Source organism: Xenopus laevis, chromosome 3L (genome assembly GCF_017654675.1).
Source record: "Xenopus laevis strain J_2021 chromosome 3L, Xenopus_laevis_v10.1, whole genome shotgun sequence".
Lineage (NCBI taxonomy): Eukaryota > Metazoa > Chordata > Amphibia > Anura > Pipidae > Xenopus > Xenopus laevis.
The window spans coordinates 134,697,379-134,724,079 of NC_054375.1; the positions used below are offsets into that span (position 1 = coordinate 134,697,379).

At 40.5% G+C, this 26,701-nt stretch overlaps 1 protein-coding gene across 2 annotated transcripts; it reads right to left on the minus strand.

Annotated features, from left to right (window-relative positions):
* Positions 1-1,287: 1,287 nt before the first annotated feature.
* On the minus strand, positions 1,288-15,312 carry ube2d4.L (ubiquitin conjugating enzyme E2D 4 (putative) L homeolog). 2 transcript variants are annotated; one of them, XM_018250538.2, is made up of 7 exons: positions 15,001-15,206; positions 12,045-12,108; positions 10,467-10,498; positions 8,261-8,338; positions 8,071-8,176; positions 7,357-7,450; positions 1,288-5,415 (listed from the first exon to the last, which is right to left on the minus strand). In XM_018250538.2, the coding sequence occupies exons 1-7, from the start codon at positions 15,004-15,006 to the stop codon at positions 5,370-5,372; spliced, it is 426 nt and encodes a 141-aa protein (XP_018106027.1). In that variant the 5' UTR covers positions 15,007-15,206; the 3' UTR covers positions 1,288-5,369.
* Positions 15,313-26,701: the final 11,389 nt, after the last annotated feature.

Sequence of the window (26,701 nt, forward strand, 5' to 3'; positions counted from 1 at the left end):
AAAAAAAATTAAATAAGTCATGAGAGGTGCAGTTGGTGCCCCCGAAAATCTGTTAGGGGTCTGGAAATAAATTAGCATAATGTCACACGCACACACACTGCACACTATATAAATTCATTCCTAAAAGGGGTAATTGAAAAAAAATAAATAACATGCATGTTTATATGTTGGAGGTTTGAGATATGTAACAGTTCACTAAAAAAAAAAAAAAAATCCAAAATCTGTCCTCCCTCATGGAAACTCAGGCTCAAGGCTATGCACTCTATGTTAGATTCACATTTTGTCAATACTGTAAAAGAGCTGTTTATAATAAAACTGAAATGTACTTGACTCAAGGTATTTTTAATAACTGTTCTTTTATATTCCTATTTGAATATATAGATTTTAAACATTCTCTTCATGCTGATATCAGCGATGTCTTTAAGGGAGGGGGTCCAAGCACGGGCAACTTTCCACAGGGGATAGCAGGGAGAGATGGTGCCTATAGTAACAGTGGGATAATAGTCTCTGGGAAGGGAGTGTGACTGTGGGATAGCAGGTATAGTAGGGAGAGATGGTGCCTATAGTAACAGTGGGATAATAGTCTCTGGGAAGGGAGTGTGACTGTGGGATAGCAGGTATAGTAGGGAGAGATGGTGCCTATAGTAACAGTGGGATAATAGTCTCTGGGAAGGGAGTGTGACTGTGGGATAGCAGGTATAGTAGGGAGAGATGGTGCCTATAGTAACAGTGGGATAATAGTCTCTGGGAAAGGAATGTGACTGTGGGATAGCAGGTATAGTAGGGAGAGATGGTGCCTATAGTAACAGTGGATAATAGTCTCTGGGAAGGGAGTGTGACTGTGGGATAGCAGGTATAGTAGGGAGAGATGGTGCCTATAGTAACAGTGGATAATAGTCTCTGTGGCTGTTGTGGGATATCAGGTATAGTAGGGAGAGATGGTGCCTATAGTAAGAGTATATAAAGAGCTCAAGGGCCAGTGGTTTAGTAATCCTGGAAAGTGTGTTTTGCCCTGGGCCCCACTGTTACTGCTGAAGACACCCTGGATAACTGTGAAGGAGTCAGCGCATTCCCTGAGAGAAAATAGGGATAAGTAGAACTGACATAGCTAAGCTGCACAAACTGGTAGCCAAGAATGCATTGAACACTCTACTTGGCTGTGATATAGTAACTGTTAACCTTCATCTAAAAAGAGCTTATGTACTCCAATGTGTAACAGGATTTTTAAAAACATTCAGAAATATTTAAATATATCTACAAATAGATCTATACATACATATATTATACAATGAGACTGCTTAGGCAAGAGATTTGAAGTTGTATGTGCTTGTTGAAGCTGCCTCTCCACAGTTGATTTTTCAACTCTCCCTACCATTCACACAATGGAGGGGGAGGCTGGGAGCTGTAGTTCAGAACGAACAGGAAGTGACAAAGGCAAAAGTGTAAAAACAGGGTATTGATTGCTTTTCATAAACTCTTAGCCACATGCACTGCCCTGTCCGGAAAAGGGACTTCCTAAAAAAAAAACAGCACATGCACATTCAAATATCTTTCATTTTGTGGAACTACTGAAACATTTTCCATCATATTCTTCAAGCAGGGTCTACACTGTGGGGTTACTACCGTATTGTTTGTAGGGTAGGCACTCAAAGAGCAATCCTCCAGGCAGTAGTAGTTAAAAAGTATTCATTGAAGTACAAGTGTGGATTACAGCCTTACACTTAATCATAGCCTATATTAAGTGGTGTGAGAACACGAAACGTGTGTAAGGCTGTAATCCATACTTGTACTTCAATAAATACTTTTTAACTACTGCTGCTTGGAGGACTGCTCTTTGAGTGCCTACCCTACACACAATAGGGGGATGTCCGCTCCCTTAAGCTGAAGCTCAAGGCAGAGCACCCGGGCCTCCTCATATACGTGGTGAGTCTCCTTAAAAGAAATATTTTTTGATGACTCTGGGGATACTGTCCATCTTGCTATTTGAAGTACTTATCTTATGCTCCTTTTTAGCTATTATTTTTTTTTTAATTCTAAAGGAACATGAATATCTTGACCACAACTGGCATCAGGCTGAGTAGAGTCCAAATACCCCTATCTAGCTTGCACTGCTTGCCCCAATGATCAGCAGGAAAAAAATATCTTCATCCACCGATATCAACCTATTCATGTTCCTCCTGTAGATTAATATAACTCTTCCCTATGTTAGTGCTTATCTCCATATGTTGATATAGCTCAGAGCACACCTTATAGAACAGTGTGTGAAATAGCATTATGGAGCACAGAGATGCAGACATGATAATACCCCTTTAGGGTCACTAGGATCAATACACATTATAATAGGTTTAAGAATAGGATATAGGAAGTAAACCTAAAAAAAATGAATGCAAAATTGCTTAGGGTGCTTTTCTAAGCATTTTTACACTTTACATTGTTTATTGTTTTCAGTTTCATAGCTATTTACATTTTTATTAACTGCCAATATCATGACTTTCGCAACAGCTGCACCACTTGCTAGTCAGTTCCAGTAAACTATATAGTCAAAAAAAGATATACCTTCAGAAGGAAAACAGGGAAATATTCTGATGTTGCTCTGTTAAAAGAGATCAGAAGCTTCAGATGCCCTTTGCCATCTACTTCTTAAACAGAGCAACATCATAACATTTTTCTAATTTCCTTTTGAAGTTATATTTAGTACAGATAAAGGAACTTACCAGCAGGTAGTTAATAAAAACTTAAATAGCTCTTTAAAAAAAGAAATAGTAAATTGCAAAAGTGTTTAGAAAAGCAATCAGAGCAAATTTACAGTTTTTTTTAAGGTTTACTTATCCTTTAATGCAGAGGTTTTCTTCCATCATCATTCTTTTTTTTTTAATCAACTAATACACTGGGCTGAAAGCACACGGGGATATTTAGGCACCTGTGAAAACTCTTAACTATTGCGGGCGACTAATCTCCCCAAAATGCCTTCCCGCCAGCAAGAACGCAAATTGCCGGTGGGATGGCATATGCATAGCTTCGGTTTTCCGAAGTCGCGATTTCGGCCGACTAAAACCGAATGTGCGATTCACATTCTTGCTGGCGGGAAGGCATTTTGTGGAGATTAGTCACCCACAATAGTGAAGATTTATCGCAGGTGACTAAATCTCCCCGTGTGCCACCACCCTAAACCTAAAGACACTGTAGGAGCGAGTATAGTATAGATCATACATATCAGATGAGAGCTTAAGAGTTGATTATTAACCACGATACACAGATCATTAGGCTCACAGCAAATGTAACAGTCTGTTTACCCTTGTGCTGCCTGTCATTGACTATAATGGAAATCTGCCTGAAATCACTACATTTTATGTCAAAATGCACATTCTGGGCTGAAATGCACCTATAGCAATAGTGTTAGAAACTGTTAATGATAAGCAGCACTGCAGAGTTTGAGAGTTCACAAGGTGTGCCATGATTGTAGTGTGCACAAGGCCTTATAATACACATACACCTCTATTATATTATTATAACCAGCAGGTTAAGAACACAAATATAGGAAGGAGCAAGCCACTTGCACGGAAAATGTTAAGCTTGTTGTAAATGAGACTTAGGTAATCATTGATGAACTAGTGAACTATAATGGGCAGGGCTGCAACTAGGCAAAAGAGGCACATGGCTAGGGTGCAACAGGAGGAGGAGTCATAGGCATGTACCTCATCTACTTTTCTACAACATTAGTTTGGCTTTCTATAGTTTCAGCTCCCTGGCTGGCTAAAGGAGTGGTGATGCACAAAGGTGATAAGCGGGGGCCCCATTGGTCATTTTGCATCACTGCTACCACCATCAACTCTTAGACTTGCCCAGCACTGATAAAAGGCAACACCAACTGCTGCTTTATATAGTGATGCAGAGTATGATCCAGCACAGTTTGAAATAGCAGGAGGCATTCTAATAAATTATTTTGATATTAATCTACAGGAGCTGCCTTTGATGAATTTTATAGGAAAAAGACATTTTGTGTCAAATAGGAACTCGGACGTAAATAGACAATGCAGCAAGTTTGTTCATTCAGCAGCGCTTGAATTATACACCCGGCATCATTATACAGAAGGGATGCGGACACAATGAAGCTTATTTCTGGAGGATCAGCATCCTTATGGGGGGGAAAGGGGTTTCTCAATATAAAGAAGCAGAGGTTGTGCATTCTGTACATCGTTATACCCACATTTGCACAGCTTTGTAAAGCTTGGTGTAATTTGTCCCAGTATTCAGAATGAGGTAGGCCGGGACAGAGAGAAGCTCACAGGGTAGGCCCTTAAAACATTGCTCATACCTTTAGTAAATTGTACAGCAGGTAGGAATGGCAAGCATTTAACTCTTGCAGCCTTTAACAAGTTCCTTTAAATGACGTTGAGGGGGTATTAACGATTTCCTCATATGCTAGTGGCAGACTTTTCTAAGGTATCCCACGCAAAATGAAAAACATGCAATGAGTTAGTAATAACTACAGAATAAAAAAAAATGGCAGCTGGATTAGGCAGCCATGATGTTGAAATGTTAAGGAGCACATGTACTGCTAATAGCTACTGATCACCGACACACATCAAAGGATTCTCTGGACAATGATGGCTTTCAGGATACAGCTCTCGGTAAAAATATTGTACATTGATAAAGTGTGTCACACATTCAGGGGGTGTAACCTTTAAAACAGCACCGAGTGTTGTGAGCTGCTTTAAAAGCTGTGCCATGTTTTCCCAGGCTCCTTTGCTCTTGGGAGGGAAACGATGGCAGATAACGCATTCAAGATGTACTTTTTCCTTGAGAGGAATCCTCGAGGGCCTTGACACAGACACTCCCACGCTTCTTTCCAAAGGCGTAATGTGTCTGTCTCTCTCTCTCCTTTCTTTAATGGCAGTTGCCATCCATGTCATTCTGGTGTGGGAGACAGTAGAAGAAAAATAGAAGGTGGGGGTTCCTGGGACCCACCCCAATTCAACATTTGGTGTCCTGAGTTATTTAAAGTAGGTAAAGTGATATGAGCTTCTTGCACAAGATCCAAAGGGGGCTTCACAGTGGAAAGCAGGACAAGGGCTTTGCAAGATGGGAGGGGGTGAAAAAATAAACACAGGGAGGCAGAGCGACGTTACAGCAGCAGATTTCAAAGGGAGAGGGCAGGACTAATTCTCAGCCAGGCCAGGGGAGGTGGTATGTTGTGGGGCTCATCCTTGGAGTTTCTGGGATTTTTTTTTTTGGTTCGGAGTTGATATAAAAACATTGTGAGCATGTTGGCACAAGATGATTTTAAGGGGATGAGGGAAGGACTGGCCTCTATCTGAGGCTCTCTCCCCTCTCCAGTCTGTCAGTCTGGCTGAGCTATTAAGGGAGCATTACATTGCATATTTCTGTGTCCATTCTCTTGCTAGTCTGTTGTACCTGAGGGGAGTAAATGCAAGCAGTAAGGCTTCATTGCATGTAAAGTACACATCATTCAGAAGTTAAAAATGGTTATTGTTAAAATAAACAACAAGTTAAAAACTGACCCCCACACTTGCAATACAAATTATACCTCTTTCCACACTTGTGTACAACAAAAGTTCCTCTTTTTCTAAACAGTTCCCTTTATTTTGACAACTATTGGAGCAATGGGTCCTGGAAACCATTGCAAATGTAGTTCAGCATCACTAATGAGTCATCTATATCTTGAGCAAGAAACCATTAATGGGATCTTAAGATATTAGTCAATATATAGAAACCTTGCAGCTCCATAAATGGTAAGGTGCTCTCAGATACCCCCATCCATAAACTCTGTCAAAATAAAAAGGATATAAATAGTGGAATCCCCTTAGCCACCCATTTGACTATTCCCAATTTGACAGCAAGGAAGAGACCTGCTGGTAAAGTGTAAATGACAAACTCTGTTTGTAAACGGTTTGCCATTCACACTTAGCTGTGAGTTGTTATTTCTGGGTTATGTCTTAATACACAGTCCTAAAAATAAATCTAATAACACGCCTACGTATTAAGAGATCAGTGTTGCTCACCTACATACATAGCAACAGAGCACTTCCTTGCTCCTGCTCCTGGAAGCCACACAGTGCAAGTATTTGTAAAAAGTATACTGGCTGCTCTTCCTATGTCCCTGAAATTAAGTTTATTACACCTCATATGTCTAACTTGATGCACTATAGCACTGCCTAACCTAAGACTACATATTCACTACACAAACATATGTATAAAAAAGGCTGCGGCTTGGGGGGGGGGGTTATTTATACAAAGGGTTATAACCATGCTTATAAGAAAAGAAATGAATGTAACTACTTTCAATTTCTCTTGTCTCCTGTTTAGTGCAAGAAATAAGAATATTTTTCTTAAAGCAATAGGCCAAAACTTAGTTATAACATAGTTATACTGTGGCAAAACCAGTGTCTATGATCACAACTGCATAGAATGTGCATTCTATGAGGGAACATCATTTTCATTGCTAATCAAACAAGGAATGTTTAAGTATAATCGGTAATTTTTGTTTTGGTAATTATGGATGCACCAAATCCCCTATTTTGGATTCAGCCGAAACCCGAAGCCTTCGCAAAAGATTCAACAGAATACAAAACCAAATCTGAATTTGCATATGCAAATTAGGGGTGGGAAGGGAAAACATTTTTTACTTCCTTGTTTTGTGACAAAATGTCACGCAATTTCCCTCCCTCTCCCTAATTTGCATATGCAAATTAGGATTTGGTTCAGCTAGGCAGAAGGATTCAGCCGAATCCTTCTGAAAAAGGCTGAATCCTGGCCGGATCCCAAATCCTGGATTCGGTTCATACCTATTGGAAATACCATATAGCGTAATAAGGATGGTCTCGCCAAGAATATCACTATATGATGTAGTGGCAGCTGTGTGGGCAATGATAGTTGTGTGGCTTAAAGGAACAGTAACACCAAAAAATTAAAGTGTTTTAAAATAATGAAAATATCATATACCGTTTCCCTGCACTGGTAAAACTGATGTGTTTGCTTCAGAAAAACTACTATAGTTCATATAAACAAGCTGCTGTGTAGCAATGGCGGAAAGTGAAAAAAGGCTATATGGCACAGGTTAAATAGTGGATAACAGATAACACCATTATGTTCTACAGAGCTTATCTGCTGTGTAACCTGAGCCTTTTCTCCTTTGAATAGCTGCCCCTATTGCTACACAGCGACTTATTTATAAACAATAGTAGTGTTTCTGAAGCAGAAACAGCCAATTCCAATAATTAGATAAGAAGTACTTTTGGCCACAAATTGTACATGCAGTCAGCTTGAGTCTCACATGCATCTTATGACCACGCATACATTTTCCCAACACCAAAACTAGTAGTAATATGTACTTACTTCTCCCGGTCTGCTTTATACGTGTGAGCAATCTCTGGCACCAGAGGATCATCTGGGTTTGGGTCACAGAGTAAAGAACAGATGGATAGCAGAACTGGAAAGCAAAGCTGCATGTTAGTGTAGAGCTTTGGCTTTTTTTTTTCCCTCACTACTGTAACTTAAAGGAACAGTAACACCAAAAAAATTAAAGTGTTTTAGAGGAATGACAATATAATGTTGCCCTGCATTGGTAAAACTCGTGTTTGCTTCAGAAAGATTACTGTAGTTTATATTAAAAAAAAAGCTGTTGTGTAGACCATTCAAGCACAGGATACACAGTAGATCACAGATAAGTTCTGAAGAATCCCATTGTATACTACAGAGCTTATCTGTTATCTGTGGTGTATACTGTGCCTTTTCTCCTTTTCAGCTTTGAATGGCTGCTCCCATGGCAGCTTGTATATATAAACTATTTTAGAGTTTCTGAAGCAAACACACCAGTTTTACCAAAGTAGAGCAACAGTACATTATATTTTTATTACTTTAAAACACTTTCATTTTTTGGTGTTACTGTTCCTTTAAGCAAAATCAGGGAGTTCCAACATCCATGAACACCAAATTATATCATTGTTAGCCAACCCTCATGACCAACAATGTGCGGCAACCCTCAGGAACAATTTAAAGAGTTTCTTTGTTTTCTCAATTAAATACACGTGTAATTAAACATACACTGACCTTTGGACACAGTTAGGGCTGGTGACCACTGGCTCCTTAGGATATCCAGGCAGATGCTTCCGTTGCTGTTTATGTTTGGGTGATAAATCTTTGTTGTAAACGCCACCTATAAAGAAGCAGAAGGTAGAACCGTACTAAGAATTCACGGTTTCTAAGGATTCGCTTCCCCAAACTGCTCCATCAGACTTACCTTGGGAGGTTTAAAGGGGTAATCTGTAGGAAAGTGAATTGTGAGGAAGAAAACTCCGCCTTGGAAAGGACTATCATTCTGTGAAAGAAACGAGAGAATGCCAGGGGAAAGAAAACTATAAATAAATGTATAAATGTGACGGTATTAAACAGGGAGTGGCCATGAATAGATGCAAGTATCTGGCATTCTGACCAGTGCTGTTGTCTGGTGGAAAACAGCAATGTCAAAACAACACTTTCCATCTGGCACCTCTTGCCCAGTCATTGGGCAATAACAGGTGGATTCCTGTTCTGTTCGCTGTCCATCTGTCATGCTCTGTGTGTGCATTAGCCTGGGTGCTTTCCATTAAATAACATTAGGAGCTGCAAATAAATAAATAAAGGAGAACATAACCCTAAATTACTGGTGGTGAAAATCAGTTGGGCACCCCTCAGCCATTATAACTGCGAATCTCGTACATCAGGCTAGCGCCCTTTTTCTAAAAAAAAAAAGTGAACCAACCAGGGGTACTCATGCAGAATGTATGGCTGCCATTTTCTTGCATCCTCTATGCCATTTCAAGAACATGCACAGTGAAGTGATTACCGATGGTTGTACTGTGCATGTGCCGACCCAGGGAGAGGCTGGTCATTTTTTTTTAAGAAAGCACTGGCCCATGGTAGGATATTGGCATTTATAGCCAAGGTTGCTAAAAGGGGTTGTTCAGTTCAGTTGGTTTTAGATTGTTCACCAAAAATAAAGACTTTTTCTAATTACTTTCCATTTTTTATTTTTTACAATTTTTCCAAAATCTAAGTTTAACATTTAATTGGTGTCTCTGATGTTTCAATATAGCAGCGCATTAATTCAGGTGGAGACTCTAAACGGTTACAATTTTGCAACATTTAGCTGATACATTTCTCAGCAGCATCTCTGGAGTATTAACAACTATTGTATCAATTCTAACAGCTGCCTTGAAACCCAGGGATTCTGCTCAGCGGGGACAAAGATATGAAATGTAGCAACTAAATGTATCAATTTAGAACAGTTTACAGGGTCGGTGACCCCCCCCCTCAGAGTTGCTTTAGAAGGTGAAATGAGACTTTACACTTTAATATAAGAAAAACATACATAGAAAATAATTTGAAAAAGTCTTTATTTCTGGGGAACTATCTGAAACCAACTGAGCTGAAAAGCGGTTAACAGATTGGCATGCCCCAGCGATATGTTATTTTGTTCTAATTTAACTGTCAGTTATGCTTACATAGTGCAGGTAAAGTAATGGCAGTTGCATGTTTGTAGTTTAAATAATTGTCATTCCAAATACCATAATATAGCCATCTCATGATTTATTAGAGGAACAAACCTGTTTAATAGTAGTGTTTATCTGCCCTTTATTTATAAACTGGCAAAACATTAATGCCTCACTGTGCACAGCGATATTGCTTAAGTATTCTCCATAGGTCGCAACAGAACTGCTTCCTCCATAATGAAAAATACAACGTTTGGTTGCATTCTGTAGATAACATCTCATCTCAGCATATTTATGAATCCAACTGTAAAGAAAGGAGCGTAGCCCTAAATCTACACAGCACAGGGGTTGTTCACCTTTAATATGATGTAGGGAGTGATATTCTGAGACAATTTGCAATTGGTTTTCATTTTTTATTATATATTATATTATATATGGTTTTTGAGTTATTCATCTTATTATTCAGCAGCTCTCCAGTTTGCAGTTTCGGTAATCTGGTTGGTAGGGTTCGAATTACCCTAGCAACCATGCATTGATTTGAATAAGAGACTGGAATATGAATAGGAAAGGCCCCGCATAGAAAGATGAGTAATAAAAAGTAGCAATAACAATACATTTATAGCCTTACAGAGCATTTGTTTTTTAGATGGGGTGAACCCCCGGGGTGAAACCGCCCCCCCCCCCTGCATTTGAAAGCTGGCAACAGTCAGACAAAGAATGCAAATCATTTGAAAAGTATAAAGAAGAAATAATGAAGACCGATTGAAAAGTTGCTTAGAATAAGCCATTCTATAACATACTAAAAGTTAAATTAAAGGTGAACCACCCCTTTACGACCTAGGACTAATGTTATTTGCAGACACAGGCCCAAAGCAAAAATGAGTATTTAGAATTGTAAGAAGTGTTGGTGGGGAAGGTGAAATAAAAAGAGGAATTTTAGAAGCCGCTAGTGGGAGAAGTGGGAGAGGTACTTACAGGACCCATAATGGTCGCCTGCCAATGGAACACTGCAACACAAAGAGAAACACACAATCATTTTAAAGCTATTCTAGGCCAATAAATACAGCAGAAATGATGAAGCACAGGGTCAGCTACCAAGTAAAACAATATCTTATAAGCTGTTTAGCAACGTCAGTAAAACAGCTTATAAAAAAGGGATATTCCGAGTTCAGCATTTGGCCAAATCCCAGAACTTTCTGCAATAACCCCAAACCATAAGTCATGAGACTTTAAGATCTGGCCAGAAATTTGGAATGTCAGCAAATCTCTGAAAAATATGTTGGCCCTATATTATGAAAGGATAAGAATAGACTGAGAGCAACACTTTTTTTTTTTTTTTACAATGAATTTTTGTTTTTCCATTTTAATTTGCACATTAGGGTTCAGTTTTAGAAAATGATGGAATTAGTGCATCTCTAATGAAAAGGTTTCACTGCCAAAAAAACTATATGTCATTTTACAGGAAGTGGTGCTGAAGAAGATATTAACTGTAGCAATGAAAGGCTTTTCAGTAGACACCGCTCTAATACAGGGGTGATTATTGGTTGGGTGACAGTATAACATCTAATAGTGCATCTGTTATGAAAGTGCATTCCAGATTAAGTGACATAAGGAGATGTACATATGTGTTCCTTGACAGATTTTATATATATATATATATATATATATATATATATATATATATATATATATATATATATATATATATATATATATATATATATAAAGAAGTCACTTCTTTATTCGAAAATATTAAAAAACACAATCAAATTGAAGTAATAGTAGATAGAGGATCAGCACTCACTGTGGTTGAAGTGAAAAAATGCTTTTATTTGCATAAAGTGTTACATCTTAATCCGATGTTTCGGTCCCACCTGGGGACATTTCTCAATGATCCTTGAGAAAGGTCCCCGGGTGGGACCTGAAACGTCGGATTAAGATGTAACACTTTATGCAAATAAAAGCATTTTTTCACTTCAACCACAGTGAGTGCTGATCATCTATCTAATTATAAATATATATATATATATATATATATATATATATATATATATATATATATATATATATATATATATCCACAAACATCAAGGAACCGGCGCACCCATGTACAAATAATTCACTTTTTTATTATTATTATACCATAATCCAATGGATGATCCTTGAAAAAGGTCCCAACGAGGACCGAAACGTTGGATTATGGTATAATAGTAATAAAAACGTGAATTATTTAGAAAACTTTATTCACAATATATAATATATATGACTTTGGGTACATACCAGGGGGTGGTTATCATCCATCCACTCCAGACACAGTGTGATCTGGAGCCATAGTTCAAAAGAGGCAAAATAACTTATACATATACATCTCCAACCTACATCATCCACAGGTTCCCTCTCTGGAATCATCCAACCCATTTCATAACTATGGACCCCCCGCTTCCCCTATGGCAGCTACAGAAACCACCCGGCCAGGACTGAAGCTGGCTGATAACCACCACTAGTAGATATCCTTAGGGTTTTTAATAGAGCTCCCATTAACTCCTTACTTACAATCCTCTCCCACGGGACCAGCGGAACACTGTGCTGGAGGATCCCTCTGCAAATCCATCAGCTCCTGGTACATCCAGAAACAAAGAACAGGCAGGGTCATCAGTAACAACTTCTCCCCTATTACAGCTACAACACCAAATGCTTCCTCTGACTGGGATGCCAGGAGTCCACCCAAAAACCTCAGAAAAAAACCTCTAACTCTCTAATATTTTTCCTCCTCATGGGGAGGCCCATTTATCAAGGGTCGAATTTCGAATTCATGTGAGTTTTTTAAAACTCGTAATTCGACTAATCAAAATGTATGTGAATTTTTTGTGAAGTTGCTCTACTTGGAAAATTTATTTTCTCTGGTCAGTTCTAAGCAGAGCAAAATCACAATACTGTAGCCAGTCGGCCAGTGTCAAATTCATTATATTAGCAGTTTAAAAACAGCAAATACATTAAAAACTAGAAAAGCATACATGTAAAAGGCAAAAGTGCTTAGAAGAGCAATCTTTATTTGTTTTCAAGGGTCTACATCATTTTGCTCCCTTCCTCTAGCATTTTATTTAGTTCCAGACTCCTGCTTTTCAAAATAACACTACGTTGTAAGCGTCACTGACACCTCTGTCTTCTGGAAATATTCTAGCAGCTCTAACTCTCATTATCAGCACATTCCTCCATGGCAGTGCAGAGTGGGGCTAACTCGACCAATAAAAACACTAGAGAGAGGCAAACAGCAGCTCTTTCATGGGACCAAATTATATATAAGGACATGGCAAAATTTAAAGGGAAAATTAAAGGGGTGTGGGTTGAAATAGCAGCTTCCCAGCATGACTGAAGGGTTGGGGATATTGGAATGGAGACCACTGCTGTTACAAAGTCAAATTAGAAGTGGGACATGCATTTGGGGTGGGGGCAACTATACAGGAAGCAACTGCTGGGGGAGGGGGCACAAGAGGTAAAGGGGGCCTAGTCTGAATGTCCATATTATAAATGACAAATAACAAAGGGATCAATACAGGTATGGGATATGTTATCCGGAAACCATTTATTCAGAATGCTCCGAATTACGGAAAGGCCATCTTCCATGGACTCCATTTGATCCAAATTTTTAAAAACTATTTGTTTTTTCTCTGTAATAATAAAACAGTAGCTTGTACTTGATCCCAACTAAGATATAATTAACCCTTTTTGGAAGTAAAACCAGCCTATTGGGTGTATTTAACAGATACATGATTTCCTGGTAAATTTGAGGTATGAAGATCCAAATTAGGGAAAGATCTTTTATCTGGAAAACCCCAAGTCCTGAGCATTCTGGATAACAGATCCCATACCTGTATAATCAGTTAGTAGAAATCTAACTTTAATCCATTCCCTGCCAGCGACATAGCTACAACAGTGTCAGCCGAATGACTAAATTGTAACTACATTTCCTAAGAAATTTCGGTTAACCGCACACCAACACCACCCTTCCTGTACTTGTCACCTGGTGAACAACGATAGAGGCTTCGGCCACCTCAAAATTCCATAGAAAAGACTTTCACTGGCACACAGGATTTTTAGCTGCAGCTAAAAATCCTGTGTGCCAGTGAAAGTCTTTTCAACTACATTTCCTAGCCATTCCCCAAGCATAACTAACCCATGGGAAGGAAAAGGAGCCTAAAACTAATGTCTTATGGAGCATACAGCTGAACTGTAACTTGGACTTCACCTGACCATCTTTAATAACTAGGGGTTTAATAAAAGGGGTAAGAAAAGGTTGCTGTGGCTCCTTTTACACAAGTACAGACATTATTCTCCTATTCGTCCTATATTAAAGGGGATGCTCACCAAAAACCAGTTTGTTGCATAGCAAATTAAAACATAATTGTAAGCAACTTTCAAATTTACAGTCAATAAAAAATGTAATTGTTTTTAAAATGATTTGTCTGGCTATCAGCTATGCTCCTGGCTCTGAGTCCGGACACAGTGTAAAAGTGGCCATACATGTAGAGATCCACTCGTTTGGCGATTTCGCCAATCAAACCGATCTCTCCCCGATATGCCCACACTGAGGTGGGCGATATCGGGCTGATCCGATCGTGGGCCTAACGATCGGATCATAATGTAGCCAACACGGCGGTCAGATAGCAGGACCGCATCAACAGACGGGATTTTTAATCCTGCCCAATAGACATCTGTCTGATTTTCAGCCAGATATTGATCGTAAAAGGTGCCGACTCGGTCTGTTGGCAGCTTTTATCGGCCACTGTATGGCAAGCTTAACAGAAGCCAACAGACTACAGAACTGCCACAGGCCACTGAGGGAGGCCATCTGAAAACTCTGGCAAATGGCAGCAGGACTACTGTAGTACCACTTTATATTGAGTCTGTATCAGGCTTATGGTTGCCACCTTTTCTTCCTTCCTATATATTTATATTTTCCCCCTATTAACATTGGGATCCACCATCATTTTTACTGGCCAGGAGGCAACCCTAGTCAGGCTATTTGGGCCTTTGTTTATTGCAAACATCAAGGCCTATTGTGAATGCTGGTGCAGCCGTGTTTCCGCTACATTGTTTCAAGAGTCAGAACCAGAGAACAGAAAGGAATAAACAAATACAATCACGTTTAAACAAACGACTGACAACGTGGGAAAGTTGCTTAGAGTGATGTTTCCTTGATGCAGCAAGAAGCCTGGCAGTGGTGATGGTAGGAGTGAGGAGAGTTATAAAACACACATATATATGTCTATATTAGCTGCAGCCATTCTTTACACATATGGCCTGACACCCCACCCCCCTGCACTGTCCCCTCAACCCATTTAAGGTCTGGCCACTGCAGCTGGCCCGTGGATCCCTTTCTGGCAAGAGCTATAGTCGGAGAAGGAGGGGCTACTATTTGCAGCTGTCACTCACAGCACATGCGCAGTAAAAACTAAAGCGCTCCTTCCTCAACACGCATGCGTACTATCATCCAGCTCTACATACTGACCCACATCACGTAGGCGCACAACTCGTGGGGCGAGGCCTTGATTCTTTCCTGCACATGCGCAGTAGCCTGAAAAAGTGCTCATTATCTCGCAGATGCTACGCGCTGCCCTTGGTTCGGCTTTACGGTCCAATCACGCGGCCGATTTTAATTCCGACCCGCCCAGTGTTAACCTAAGGCTCCGCGAGCGGCTACTACGCTTTATAGCCGGATATCTTAGATTTCGGTGCCTCCCGCGGTTACGCGCGGATTTTTCCCCCCGCTTTTCCCCATTTTGCTTCGCTCACCTTCTGGATCCTTTTCAGCGCCATGTTGTTTCTGAGCCGGCGTAGCACACTGTGCTGGGGGCAGCAGCAGCCCGAATCTGACACGGAGCCCCGCCCACTACATCACTACGTCGGCGGTGGGCGGGGATCATGTGGGAGGATCTCTGGGAAATGTAGTCTCAGCGTATAAATGGCGTTCAGGGTCTATATTGTAGTTTCCTGGATGGTGCTGGATTTAGGACGGGAAGAGAAGAAAATGTGTGTGGGATCATGTTTATTACACTCGTGCCCGAGCTGCGGCCTTATTTCTACTCTTACTCAACTGCTGGGACCGGTTCCTCTCAGATTGGGGCAATCAGGGGGTAGAAAACACCGACAGTCGCTCTGTTTGCCTTTCTTTATGGCATATGTGGTGCCATTTGTAAAGGGATACCGTCATGGGAAAAAAATTTAAAGACAAAAAAATAAAATCCCATTTTTACTTTCTCCAACCTATCTCCAATATACTTTCAATTAAAAAATATGTACCGTTTTTATAAGAAACCTGACTGTATGCAGTGAAATTCTCCCTTCATTCACTGCTGTGGATAGGAATTGTCAGATGGTCCCTAACTGCTGAGCAGGGAAACAATCATACTTATGAACAGCAGGGGAAGCCCCCGCCTTACTTTCAGCCATGCAGAACTCAAGCAGCTTTGTTTGTTTCCCTGTAGAGCAGTCGGCTACTGTGTAGAGATCTGTATTGGATTTTATTTTTTCCTTTACAGTTTCCAACTCCAACTCCAGCTGCAGGGACAAAGATCATGGAGCCAGATTTAAACAGATAAACTGGGATTCTTTTGCTGCAGCCACTGGGTCTGCAGAGTTGGAGAAAGTTTGTATTAAACAATACAGAAACTATAATAAAGAAGTTTTTCTGATTCAGACCCCAGTGTTCAATTCCTTACGGCTGCTGGTTCAGGTGTCTGTGTCACACCTTAGGATACAATATCAGGAAAACAGATTGAATCAAGCAGCTCCAGGCAGTATTTTTAAACTGCAATGTGTTTGTTTTGCAGTGTAGGCACACTAGATGTTTCGGGCATAGCCCTTTATCAACAGTAACAAAAACAAGGCATTGTGGGTATTAAATACCTTCATATGGAACAAACCTCCCCCACTTAAAGTGATAGTGTGGAGTAATTGAATATAATATATTAAAAATAGTATTCATAACACAGCTATTTTGCCTTAAAAGAAAAGAAAATTCTTAGTCCATTAAATCCATTCAATCCAATGGTGAATCCATCCAGGCGAAAAATACAGAAACTATATAATCCACATTAGATTTCATGACAACACAGGATCCAGTGCAGTCTGCATATTCTGATTATTAATCAGTCTTGCTTTATCAGCTTCTATGGAATACTTGAGGCACAGCACCGGTCCGTGTTTAAAATAAAAAGCCTTTATTCCATACACATGGCAACAATCTGGATACAGCCAACTGCCATGTGTATCGAATAAAGGCTTTTTATTTTAAACACGGACCGGTGCTGTGCCTCAAGTATTCCATAGTATGCGAATGGATGGTGGCCATTAATCACACTTGAACTGGGAAATTCCTCCTGAGCGTGCGGTCACACACATGCACAGTGCCTCTCCTGAAGCTGCAGAAGATGTCACTGAAGTCTTCACATGCGCTCATCGGATTTTTTGCCCGCAGTTGTGAGAAATCGGCAGAAATTGGGAGAATGTGTGTAAGTGACGGGAGACCGGGAGACACAGAGTAAAATCTGGTAACTCCCGATAAAATCTGACAAATCTGATTATTATTCTTTCTTAAGATGGACATATACAGACCAAATAAAGTGACCCCATGCATGAGGGCCTCAGGAAGGCTTGTCTGTTTGCAGCCGGATAACTATCAGGCAGGTTTGGAAATTCTGCCAGATGAGGACCACATGGGCATGTTCATACTCGTCCATCACTGTAGGCCTGCTGTATGATCTAAACGTTGGCCAGACAAGTTAGAGTCCTGCAGTGGGTCGGGTACCCGCAAAAACCTGCGTACCCTGCAGGTTTGCGGGTAGAAGTTCCGTTTGCAGGTATAGAATCGGGTTGGCGGTTTTGTGGGTCGGGCCGCGGGTCTTCTCAATAGTGATTTTTACTCTTTATTTTCGGATCATGTCTACTTCTGATGATGTCACTTCTGGTTTCTAATGACAGCACTTCCTGTTTTACAAATTTTTTACTTCCGATAACGTCAGTTCTGGTTTTCAATGATAGCACTTCCTGATTCTTGATGGTCAGTTGGTCCAGGTTGCGGATAAGGTACTTGTGGGTCGGGTCAGGTAGTGGGTCCAAGCGGGTAAGAATGCGGGTCCGGATTGCAGGTTGCGGGAACGGGTCGAGTTCCAAAAAATGGACCAGGACGCAGGACTCTAAGACAAGTATATCTCAGCATGGCCAGCTGTATTCCAGTTTTAGGTTACTTCAACCTTGTGAATAACTCACTGTTTCTAAAAAGTTCCACTAAAAACTCTTTCTGTTCCTAAATGCTTTTTTTGTAACACATATTCACGGTTAAGAAACCCTTAACCTGAGCGCATTAGGAAGGGGAGGATTGCTTCCCAAAGGTCAGTGAATGGCAGGAGAATATGAGCCCTATTTGTTGGGTTTGTGTTTAGAAAGGGATGCCCTTACTCAGGTAAATAACAATAGTGGCACAAATGTGATCGCTTTGCATGGCTAACTAGAGAGGTAAGTACAATGCAAGCTTTCAGGCCTCTCAGGTTCCATTATCAGCCTAACATCATTGCTTATATGTTGCTGAAAGGGAATGGGACATGTGGATATGCTTAACCAATTTGTTTCCTTTAGACCATGGCTTTGTGTGATTGTTGTTTTGGGAGGGGCAAAACATATCAGATTTTACCTACAGAGGTTTTATTAAGTAACATTTAAAATTCCTTTTTCCCTAAATGCTTCCTGCCCTGGCCTGCTTTAAAAAGTCAGACACCCTGTTGTTAGTGAAGAGGGATAATAGAACTCCATTGTGATGGTAGCATGACCGCTAAGCGTGTTATATATTCTAGGTGTAACTCATTATGTTTACTTGTAACTTACATCATATTCCAGGCTGAAAAACACACTGCTTCTGGGATACAGCCGAAATCTCAATGTTTGTATCTTTCCTTGTCCTTTAACGGGGAACTATCGTGAAAATGGAAATTTTATATAAGCTTCCTCATACTGAAGTAAGAAACTTTCTCAATACAATCAATTAAAAATTCTGTACTGTTTCTGAAATTATCAAGTTTATATTCTCTATTCCTCTCTCAGCATCTGTTTCTCTTTATTCTGTCTTCATTCAGCAGTTGGGTGTCAGATGAATGATTCAATATATCTTATAGGGGGGGCTCCCTTTCCTAGCAGATGTATTAGAGCTCACTCAAATAACTGATTCCAATACAAACAAAATCTAACAAAACAACTGACTTTTGCACAAATTCTGCATGTAGAGAGACATGATGTCTGGTGATTTTAATAGAGTGAGCTCTAATACATCTTCTAGGCAAAAGGAGCAGAATATTTGATTGTTTTTAGAAAGTTTCTTATTTCAGTATGCTGAAGCTAACATAACATTTCCAATTTTGCTATAGTTCCCCTTTAAGGACTTCTGGGACAATGGCTGACTTTAACTTAAGAATCCACGAGTTGGTCCGTCTTTAGTTTCTGGCTTTAGTCTCTGGAAGTCTTGTTCATTACAATTATTGTACAAGGCTTTTTCTGAAGGAAACAATACATACAATGCAATTGGGAGAAAACTGAGCAGCACCAATGTCCCAAGCAGCACGGGAACTGGACAAGTTAATTGATTGTTTTAATGTTTGTTTTCATCTTATAATTCCAGTTGGCAAACTAGTGGGCTTTCTTGTGTGACATTCAGCCTCTAGAGCATTAATGAGGTTTGGTCCAAATGTTGGGGTTCAGTTGGGTTGAGGTCAGGGCTCAGTGTAGGCCAATCGTGTTCAGGCGCGTTTCAGCTATTACTGTCGCCTGAAGCGGTGCTCGGAATGCCGCCTCGCCATTGCACTTACCTAGAGATCACTGACGGGGGTCTGGAGGGGGCCGCATCGCTAGCGCAGAGAGCCAAATTGAGCTCTCTGTGCTAGAAAGCCGAATTTACGGTTTAATAACCGGAAATTTGGCTCTTAAAGTTACCTGGAGCGCCTTTTTGCCACCCCTGGTAACTTCTGGAGAGATGCCGCCTGAGGCAAGGTGCTCACCTTGCCTCATGGCAGAAACGCCCCTGATCGTGTTCTCCCCATCCCAGCAAACCCATTCTATATGGACCTCGGGTTAGCACCTGGCAGCATTATTATGCAGAAACAGAAAGAACCTTCCACAAACTGTTGATACAATTTTGAAGCTTGGAATTATCAACAGTGTCAATGTACATTAGGTCATTAAGGTTTGTTTTCCCTGGAACCAGTGGCCGTAGCCCAGACTATTATTCCTCTTTCACCAAACCGTCAGCATTACGCATTCAGACAGGTATGTTGTCCTGGAATCTGCCAAACCTCCAGATGGCGAATCGTGAGTTATCACTATAAAGTGTGTTTCCATTGTTGTAGAATGCAATGGGGAAGATGTTTACACTAGTGATGTACGGGAAGACAAATTGTCAACCTGCACCCGACCCTAAGCCACCAATCTGCACCCACATCTGACCCTAAACTGCTTCTACGCTTCCCCTTATATACCTGCCTCCATCTCTTATGTCATGGAGGGGGCGTGTCTATAAATAGACGCCACCAGCAGAAGCGCATACTTAGGTCACAGACGGGATAGGCGGCAGAAAGTGATCAGCCCGAATTCACTGTGCATGTGTTGGCCTGGACCCAACAGACCCGCAGGTATCGGGCTGGCCCACCCATCATTAGTTTACACCGTCACAGCCAGAACTTGCCATTCGGCCATTATGTCAACCATAAAACCCCCATGATGCTATTCAATAGGTCTTAAAGTGATGTTGCTTCCAGTTTGGAACATGGTAGTGAATGTTCCAAACAAGGACATGATTTTAGAAGCGGTGTCTTGATCATGCCTTCCACTTGTTGAGTAAAGTGAGTAAATTAGAATCATGTAATAAAACCAAGTGGTTTTCCTAGCCTGTAACTATAGACGTGGAAATGCTAATTCCTTTATTAATGAACAGAGTTTGTTTGACAGGCAGATCATGCAAAGAGAAACCATAACAAGTCACTGTATTCCTAAATGATTTTAAAAGCAATAAAAAGCATACCCCATACATATATATCAGAATACATCAGAAGATAACCATACATGAGTTTTACATATGTTTTCTATTAAATGCCTGTTTTCTATTGAATGGCAGTTAATCCCTATTTCCCATAGGCTAGGATTGAAAAACAGTTTGTTCACCAGGGTTGTTCACCTTTGAATGAACTTTTAGTATGATGTAGAGAGTGATATTCAGAGACAGTTTGCGATCGGTCTTTATTTTTTATTTGGTTTTTTTTTTTAATGATTTAGCTTTTTGTTCAGGAGCTCTCCAGCTTGGAATTTCAGCAGCTATAGTAGAGGGCCTGAATACAAAGATCAGTAATACAAAGTAACAATACAATTGTAGCACCATAGGGCAATAGTTTTTTCTGGCTGCCGAGGTCAGTGACCCCCATTTGAAAACAAGTCAGAAGAGGAAGGCAAATAATTAAAAAAGCAATTTAAAAGAATGAAGGCCAACTGAAAAGTTGCTGGTCGTTCTATATCTATAGCATACTTAGGGGCAGATTTATCAAAGGTCGAAGTGAATTTTCGAAGTAAAAAAACTTTTGAATATTCGACCACTCGAAAATCAAAGTACTTTCTCTTTAAAAAACTTTGACTTCGACACCTTAAACCTGCCGAATTGCTGTTTAGCATATGGGGACCTCCTAGAACCTATCTGAGGCTTTTGGGCAAGTTTTTTTTATAAAATCCTTAGATTCGAAAGATTAAATCGTTCGATCGTGAGATTTTATTTCGATCGAAAACGGCCGTTTTCGCTGGAAAAAATACTTTGACTATCGAAGTACTCAAATTCGATGGTCGAATTTTGCAGTTTTTTAACTTCGAGATTCGATCCTTGATAAATATGCCCCTTACAGTTACCTTAAAGGGGTTGTTCACCTTTAAAATAACTTTTAGTATGATATATTGATTTGCATAAGAGACTGGAATATTAATAGGAGAGGGTCTGAATAGAAAGATAATTAAGAGAAAGTAGCAATAACAATCCATTTGTAGTGATGTGCTAGTCAAGCAAAACTTGACCCACACACGACAATAACCTACTGCTCCTCTACCTGCACTGACCCTAACCTTGGACGTTCACCTCTTTATATACCCTCCCCACTAGATGTCATGAAAGGGGGTGGGACCTGCCTGAGTATATAAATTGAGGTGCGCAAAGGCGGAAGAGGGGCAGCAGAAGGCTGCGGGCAGGGCAAATGGAGGCTAAAGTTCAGCCCAAACCCGTGGCCTGAAGATGTTGTGTGGAAGCCATCCCGAACTTGCCCGGCCGGCCCGCACATCAATAATTTGTAGCCTCACAGAGCACTTTGTCAGAGTTGCAATTTTTGGATGCCAGGGTCAGTGACCCCTATTTGAAGGCTCAACAGGATCTGAAATGGCAGCAGATCATTCATAAACTACAAAAAATTAAGACCATTTCAAAAGTTTCTATGAATTGGAAATTCTATAGCTATTCTATATTAAAAGTTAACTTAAAGGTGAATCAGCCCTTCTTTAAGGGCGATGGCACACAAGATTTGTCACCCACCGTAAATCTGCTCTACCACAAAAAGAAATCTTTTGAAAACTCTGTGGTGCAGACACATATTACTCACGGCCATCCAGCTTAACTGTGGAAACATGCCTCCATTGTGTTTTCCAGTGTATTGCTGTGAGTAATGCATAGAACAGTGGATTTGGCAGGTCCTGGAGAACGGCCAAGACACATTTAGAAAATTCAGCTTGCAGCCCGACAACTTTAGGTGGCTATATGGGAGCTCAGATCAGACAAAGATCTGCTCATGTACAATCAGATTTAGACATATCCCTGATTTTAGTCACTTTGCCTTACCACAAAAACTACAATCCTTACAAAACTTTGTTCAAAGGTCTCAAGTGTGGGCTTGTTGTTGTTGTTTGTGCATCACTGATTGTGTTAACTCTTATCTCCCACACTCCAAAAACATACAGGCAGGTTAAAGGCTCCTGATAAAGCTGACTGTGTGAATGTGGCATGTTAGAGTGTACGCTCCACTGCAGGGATTGATGTGAATGATGCATCATCTCTGTAAAGTGCTGTGGAAATTTGTCAGCACTATATAAATACAGGAAATAATCACAGCAAAGACAAAGGACGAGAAGGAATATGAAAATATATTTCTCTCCAGTGAAATAAGTTAAATAATCTGCAGGGGGCGCCAAGAGACTGTAAAACACTGTTGAATGCTAGCTCTTTACCATATAAAATTGAGTTAAATGAACAGTAACACCAAAAACTAAAAGTGTTTCAAAGTAATTGAAATATAATATACTGTTGCCCTGCACTGGTAAAACTGTTGTGTTTGCCTTAGAATGACAACTATAGTTTATATAAACAAGCTGCTGTGGAGCCATGGGGCAGGTATTCAACCTGGAAAAAAGGAAGAAAAGGCACAGGTCACATAGCAGATAAAACACCATTGTATTGGGCAGGGACTATCTGTTATCTGCTATGTAACCTGTGAAAACTCCGTTGGGCCCAGATGTCAGTGGGCCCTCTTGCTTCTAATCATTTGACCTATTTCATGGTAATTATCAATTTCTATGAGAACAAAGAAGCTAAATAGATGGATTAATAGATTATAGTATGTAAAGAAAAGAGACTAGGAGAATAGAGGTTGAGTCAGGAGAGGAAGAATAATAGTACTGAGAGTGGGCCCCTGGTCTAAGGTTTTTGGGTGGGCCCCTGGTGTCCTAGTCCAACACTGTGTGGGGGCTCCTGAGGTAGCAGTCCCAGTGGGCCCGGGAACCCCAGTCCGACACTGGATATTATGTCTGTCCAAAAAATCTTACAAGCCATTCTTAATGGCCACATCTTCGATATTCTTTGGGATCCTCTTCCTTCCCTTCGCCATTTATGGAGTTTCCAGCACATGCGCAGTTGATGCGAACACCGGGCTGGCACCGGATTGTGCATGCTCCAAATATCTCCGTGTCGGAGTTCCCTTATGGAACAGAACCAAGATGTGGAAGATGGCGGACTGGAGCTCCGCTGCTCTACTCTGCACAGTAGTGGGTTCCCCAATTTTTTGGGCACATTTTTCACTAATGCACTATGCGTGGACTATTATGACTACTATGGAGGGTAATAGAAGGGGCAATTCACATTACGGTGGGGTTAGTTCTCCTTTAAGAAAAAATTCAAAAAACCTTAAAGCTCGATTCCTTAAAAATGTGAAAAAACAACCTGAATGCAGTGAAAACACATTGTAACCTTCATTTTTAATGAGACGGTCGAGTGTCTTGAAAACATGAATTAAAAAGGGCTTTTTTAAAAATATATCTCCCATCGCTGTGTTTTTCAGGAATTTTGCAAATTTTAGATGTTGAAATTTTTTTTTTGCCCTTCAGTTCTTGAAACGAATTCAAATTTGCATTTGTTGTGGCGATTAACTGTAATTGTAAAAGCACAAATTTTAATGTTGATAAATCTGTCCCTTGGGTTGGTGAAGGCCAGAAGGCTGGCTTTTGCACCTCCATATTTGTGTGCCCCCCTCCCCAGTCTGCCCAAGGACTCCTAAGCATAGTAATAAAATTTAATACAGCTTTTCCAGTTGCAGGTTGGAAAGAAGCAGAATATGAAGGCTAATTATTTGAAAACTAATTAAAAATACAAAGACCAACTGATAGGTTGCTTAGCATAGTACTATCTATGACAATGAAAGTTAATTTAAAGGTGAATCGCATCTGTAACCGCCCTGCAGGTGTGCCTCCCCCCCACAATTGTTGTGCAATGAATCAGAACTGACTCATACAACCAGCCCAGATACTGCTCAGGTGTCCCCAGGCATTTATACAGTGTAGGAAACCACTACTGCAACTTTAGTCATAGAAACAACAACATCTTACAATGAGAATTTATTGTATTTAAACATCTATAAACATTTAAATATACACAGTCAGCTCATTATACTTCCCCTTTAATTAGGTAGAGATGGTTACTACCCTTCCAGGATAGCTGTGGGAAAGGTTCTGGGAAAAATAACAGCTCCGGCCTTATTGATCTTGGCTAAGGGGGAACCTCTCCCCCCATCCACTGCACAGGGTAAGATCAAGGTGCCCCAGAAATGTATATGTTATCCCTCCTACCTGCCAAATTCCAGTTGCATAGCAACACGTCTGGTGCATACCCCCTGCTCCTATGTGCAGGGGTAAGGTAGGGGTTGATTGCTTTCATATCTATGAACTTATAAGCTTATATTGCTATTGGTCTTTCCCTTTTTACCTAAATCGTGTTTGCGACCAAATAAACTGAAGGATTAAGTTGATATGAGGCAGTTTACTACTGACCCACGGTTTATATACCTGGTCCAGGCCCGGACTGAGATTCAGAATAGACCCTGGCATTTCAAGTACACAGAGGCCCAAAACAGCCCTCACCAGCCTAATAAATAGTGACTGTCTATGTATGGCATCTTACAGCAGCCCCTCTCTGGCATTAGCCAGAACCCACAGATAGCCTTGTAGCAGTGGTGTAAGAAGACAATACTGGTATCATACCAAAATCCTTTTAGGACCCTCTTAAACTTTGAGATTAGCTATCAATAAGTGTTGTGCTGGGTCCCTATAACTCCCAGGGCCTCCAGCACTTGTAACTCTATAGTTACACATATAGTACTGAGAGGTTACATGACCTCCTATTTGTATCTGTAACTTACCCTTCCATTTAGATTGTAAGCTTCACGGAGCAGGGACCTCCATTCTCTTGTCTCCTTGACACCAAGCTCTTAATATTTATTGTAACTGTACTTTGTATTTACTTGTATTTATTAGTGTACTTTGTATTTATTATAGTAATGACCCCTTGTTTGTTCTATTAATTTATTGTTCTTCTGTACAGTTGCTAAGTAGCACCATATAAATAAAAATATACATATATACATACCTGTATGATTTGAGCTTTCCTTCTCTATGAAGATCGTGCCCGGGAGACACCTGGCCACACTTATTTTCACCTTAATAATGCTTATTTACTAAAGGAGTGCAAAACAAAAGGTAAACATTGGCATTTTCCCCCCACAATAACAGCATAATTACCATGTCACTGCTTTTAGAATCCTCAGCTGGAGGTGGAACGGAATCGCAGCAGTTGGGAAGATACTGACCTTTTGCTCCTTAAAGGAGAACTAAAGCCTAAAAAAAAAACAGCTTTGGCTGTTTCTTATATACTGAAGTTACTGTACAGGCCCAGAAATTAGCAAGCCTTGTAACAGCGTTGATCTATGCCACTAATCTTGTCCACAGGAGCTTACCATAGTCTATTATTAAGCCATTTTTTTTGTACCAGCCTCTCAGCACATGCTCATATGATCTGGGTGGCGGTTGAAAAGCTAAACTTAGGGGATCACACCACTAGCAAAAACGTATCTGATTCTACAGGGCTGATTAATACACAAGTAATGTGAATAAATACTAATCAGCCTTGTATCGTGAGTTTTGTTTTATGTATATTGTGAGTTGGTCCCTATGCTCAGTAAGTGACAGCAGCACAGAGCATATGCTGGGAATTAGCAAAAAAAGAAGATGGGGAGCTACTGGGGCATCTTTGGAGACACAGATCTTTACTGCTAAAGGGGTGTGGTTGCCTTGGGCTGGTACAGAAGCCCAAAAATAATGGTGTAATATGTCTAGACATTCTTTCATGAGGTTTTAGTTCTCCTTTAATGGCTCTCAAAAAGTACTCATGGCACAACAATTATACAGACTGTCACCCCACCCCAAATACAGACACCGACAAATCCTAGAATTGACTATGCTACTAAGCAGGTATATAAGCCAATCACTTTGCTGTGGTCTTCAATCTTAGTCTGCTGAGAACACAGAGACGTCAACGAACGCTATGCCACAAAGGTGATAATGATCCAGTCCTGGATTTTTAAAAAATCATCTTCACACCGAATGGGAAAGTGATATAAGGTCTCATAAAGGCCCAAAGCAGATCATTATCACCCTCGTGACAGGTTTGTTGACGTCTTTGAGAATGAGCTACAATGACTTCTATTGGAAATAGTCAGTGCAGAACTGGGGTGTCCAGGGCCCTCCAGGGCTGCCTCCTCAGGGCCCCCCACCCCAGCTGCAAAAGCCATCATATAGCAAACCTGGAGCCACCTCTTCTGCAT

Excerpts from the sequence above, each read along its gene's own strand:
- ube2d4.L (XM_018250538.2), bottom strand. Across the intron at positions 8,177-8,260 it reads ACCCCTTTAAACCTCCCAAG|GTGGCGTTTACAACAAAGAT; the intron begins GTAAGTCTGATG and ends GCTTCTTTATAG. Across the intron at positions 5,416-7,356 it reads TATAAAGCAGACCGGGAGAA|GTACAACAGACTAGCAAGAG; the intron begins GTAAGTACATAT and ends TACTCCCCTCAG.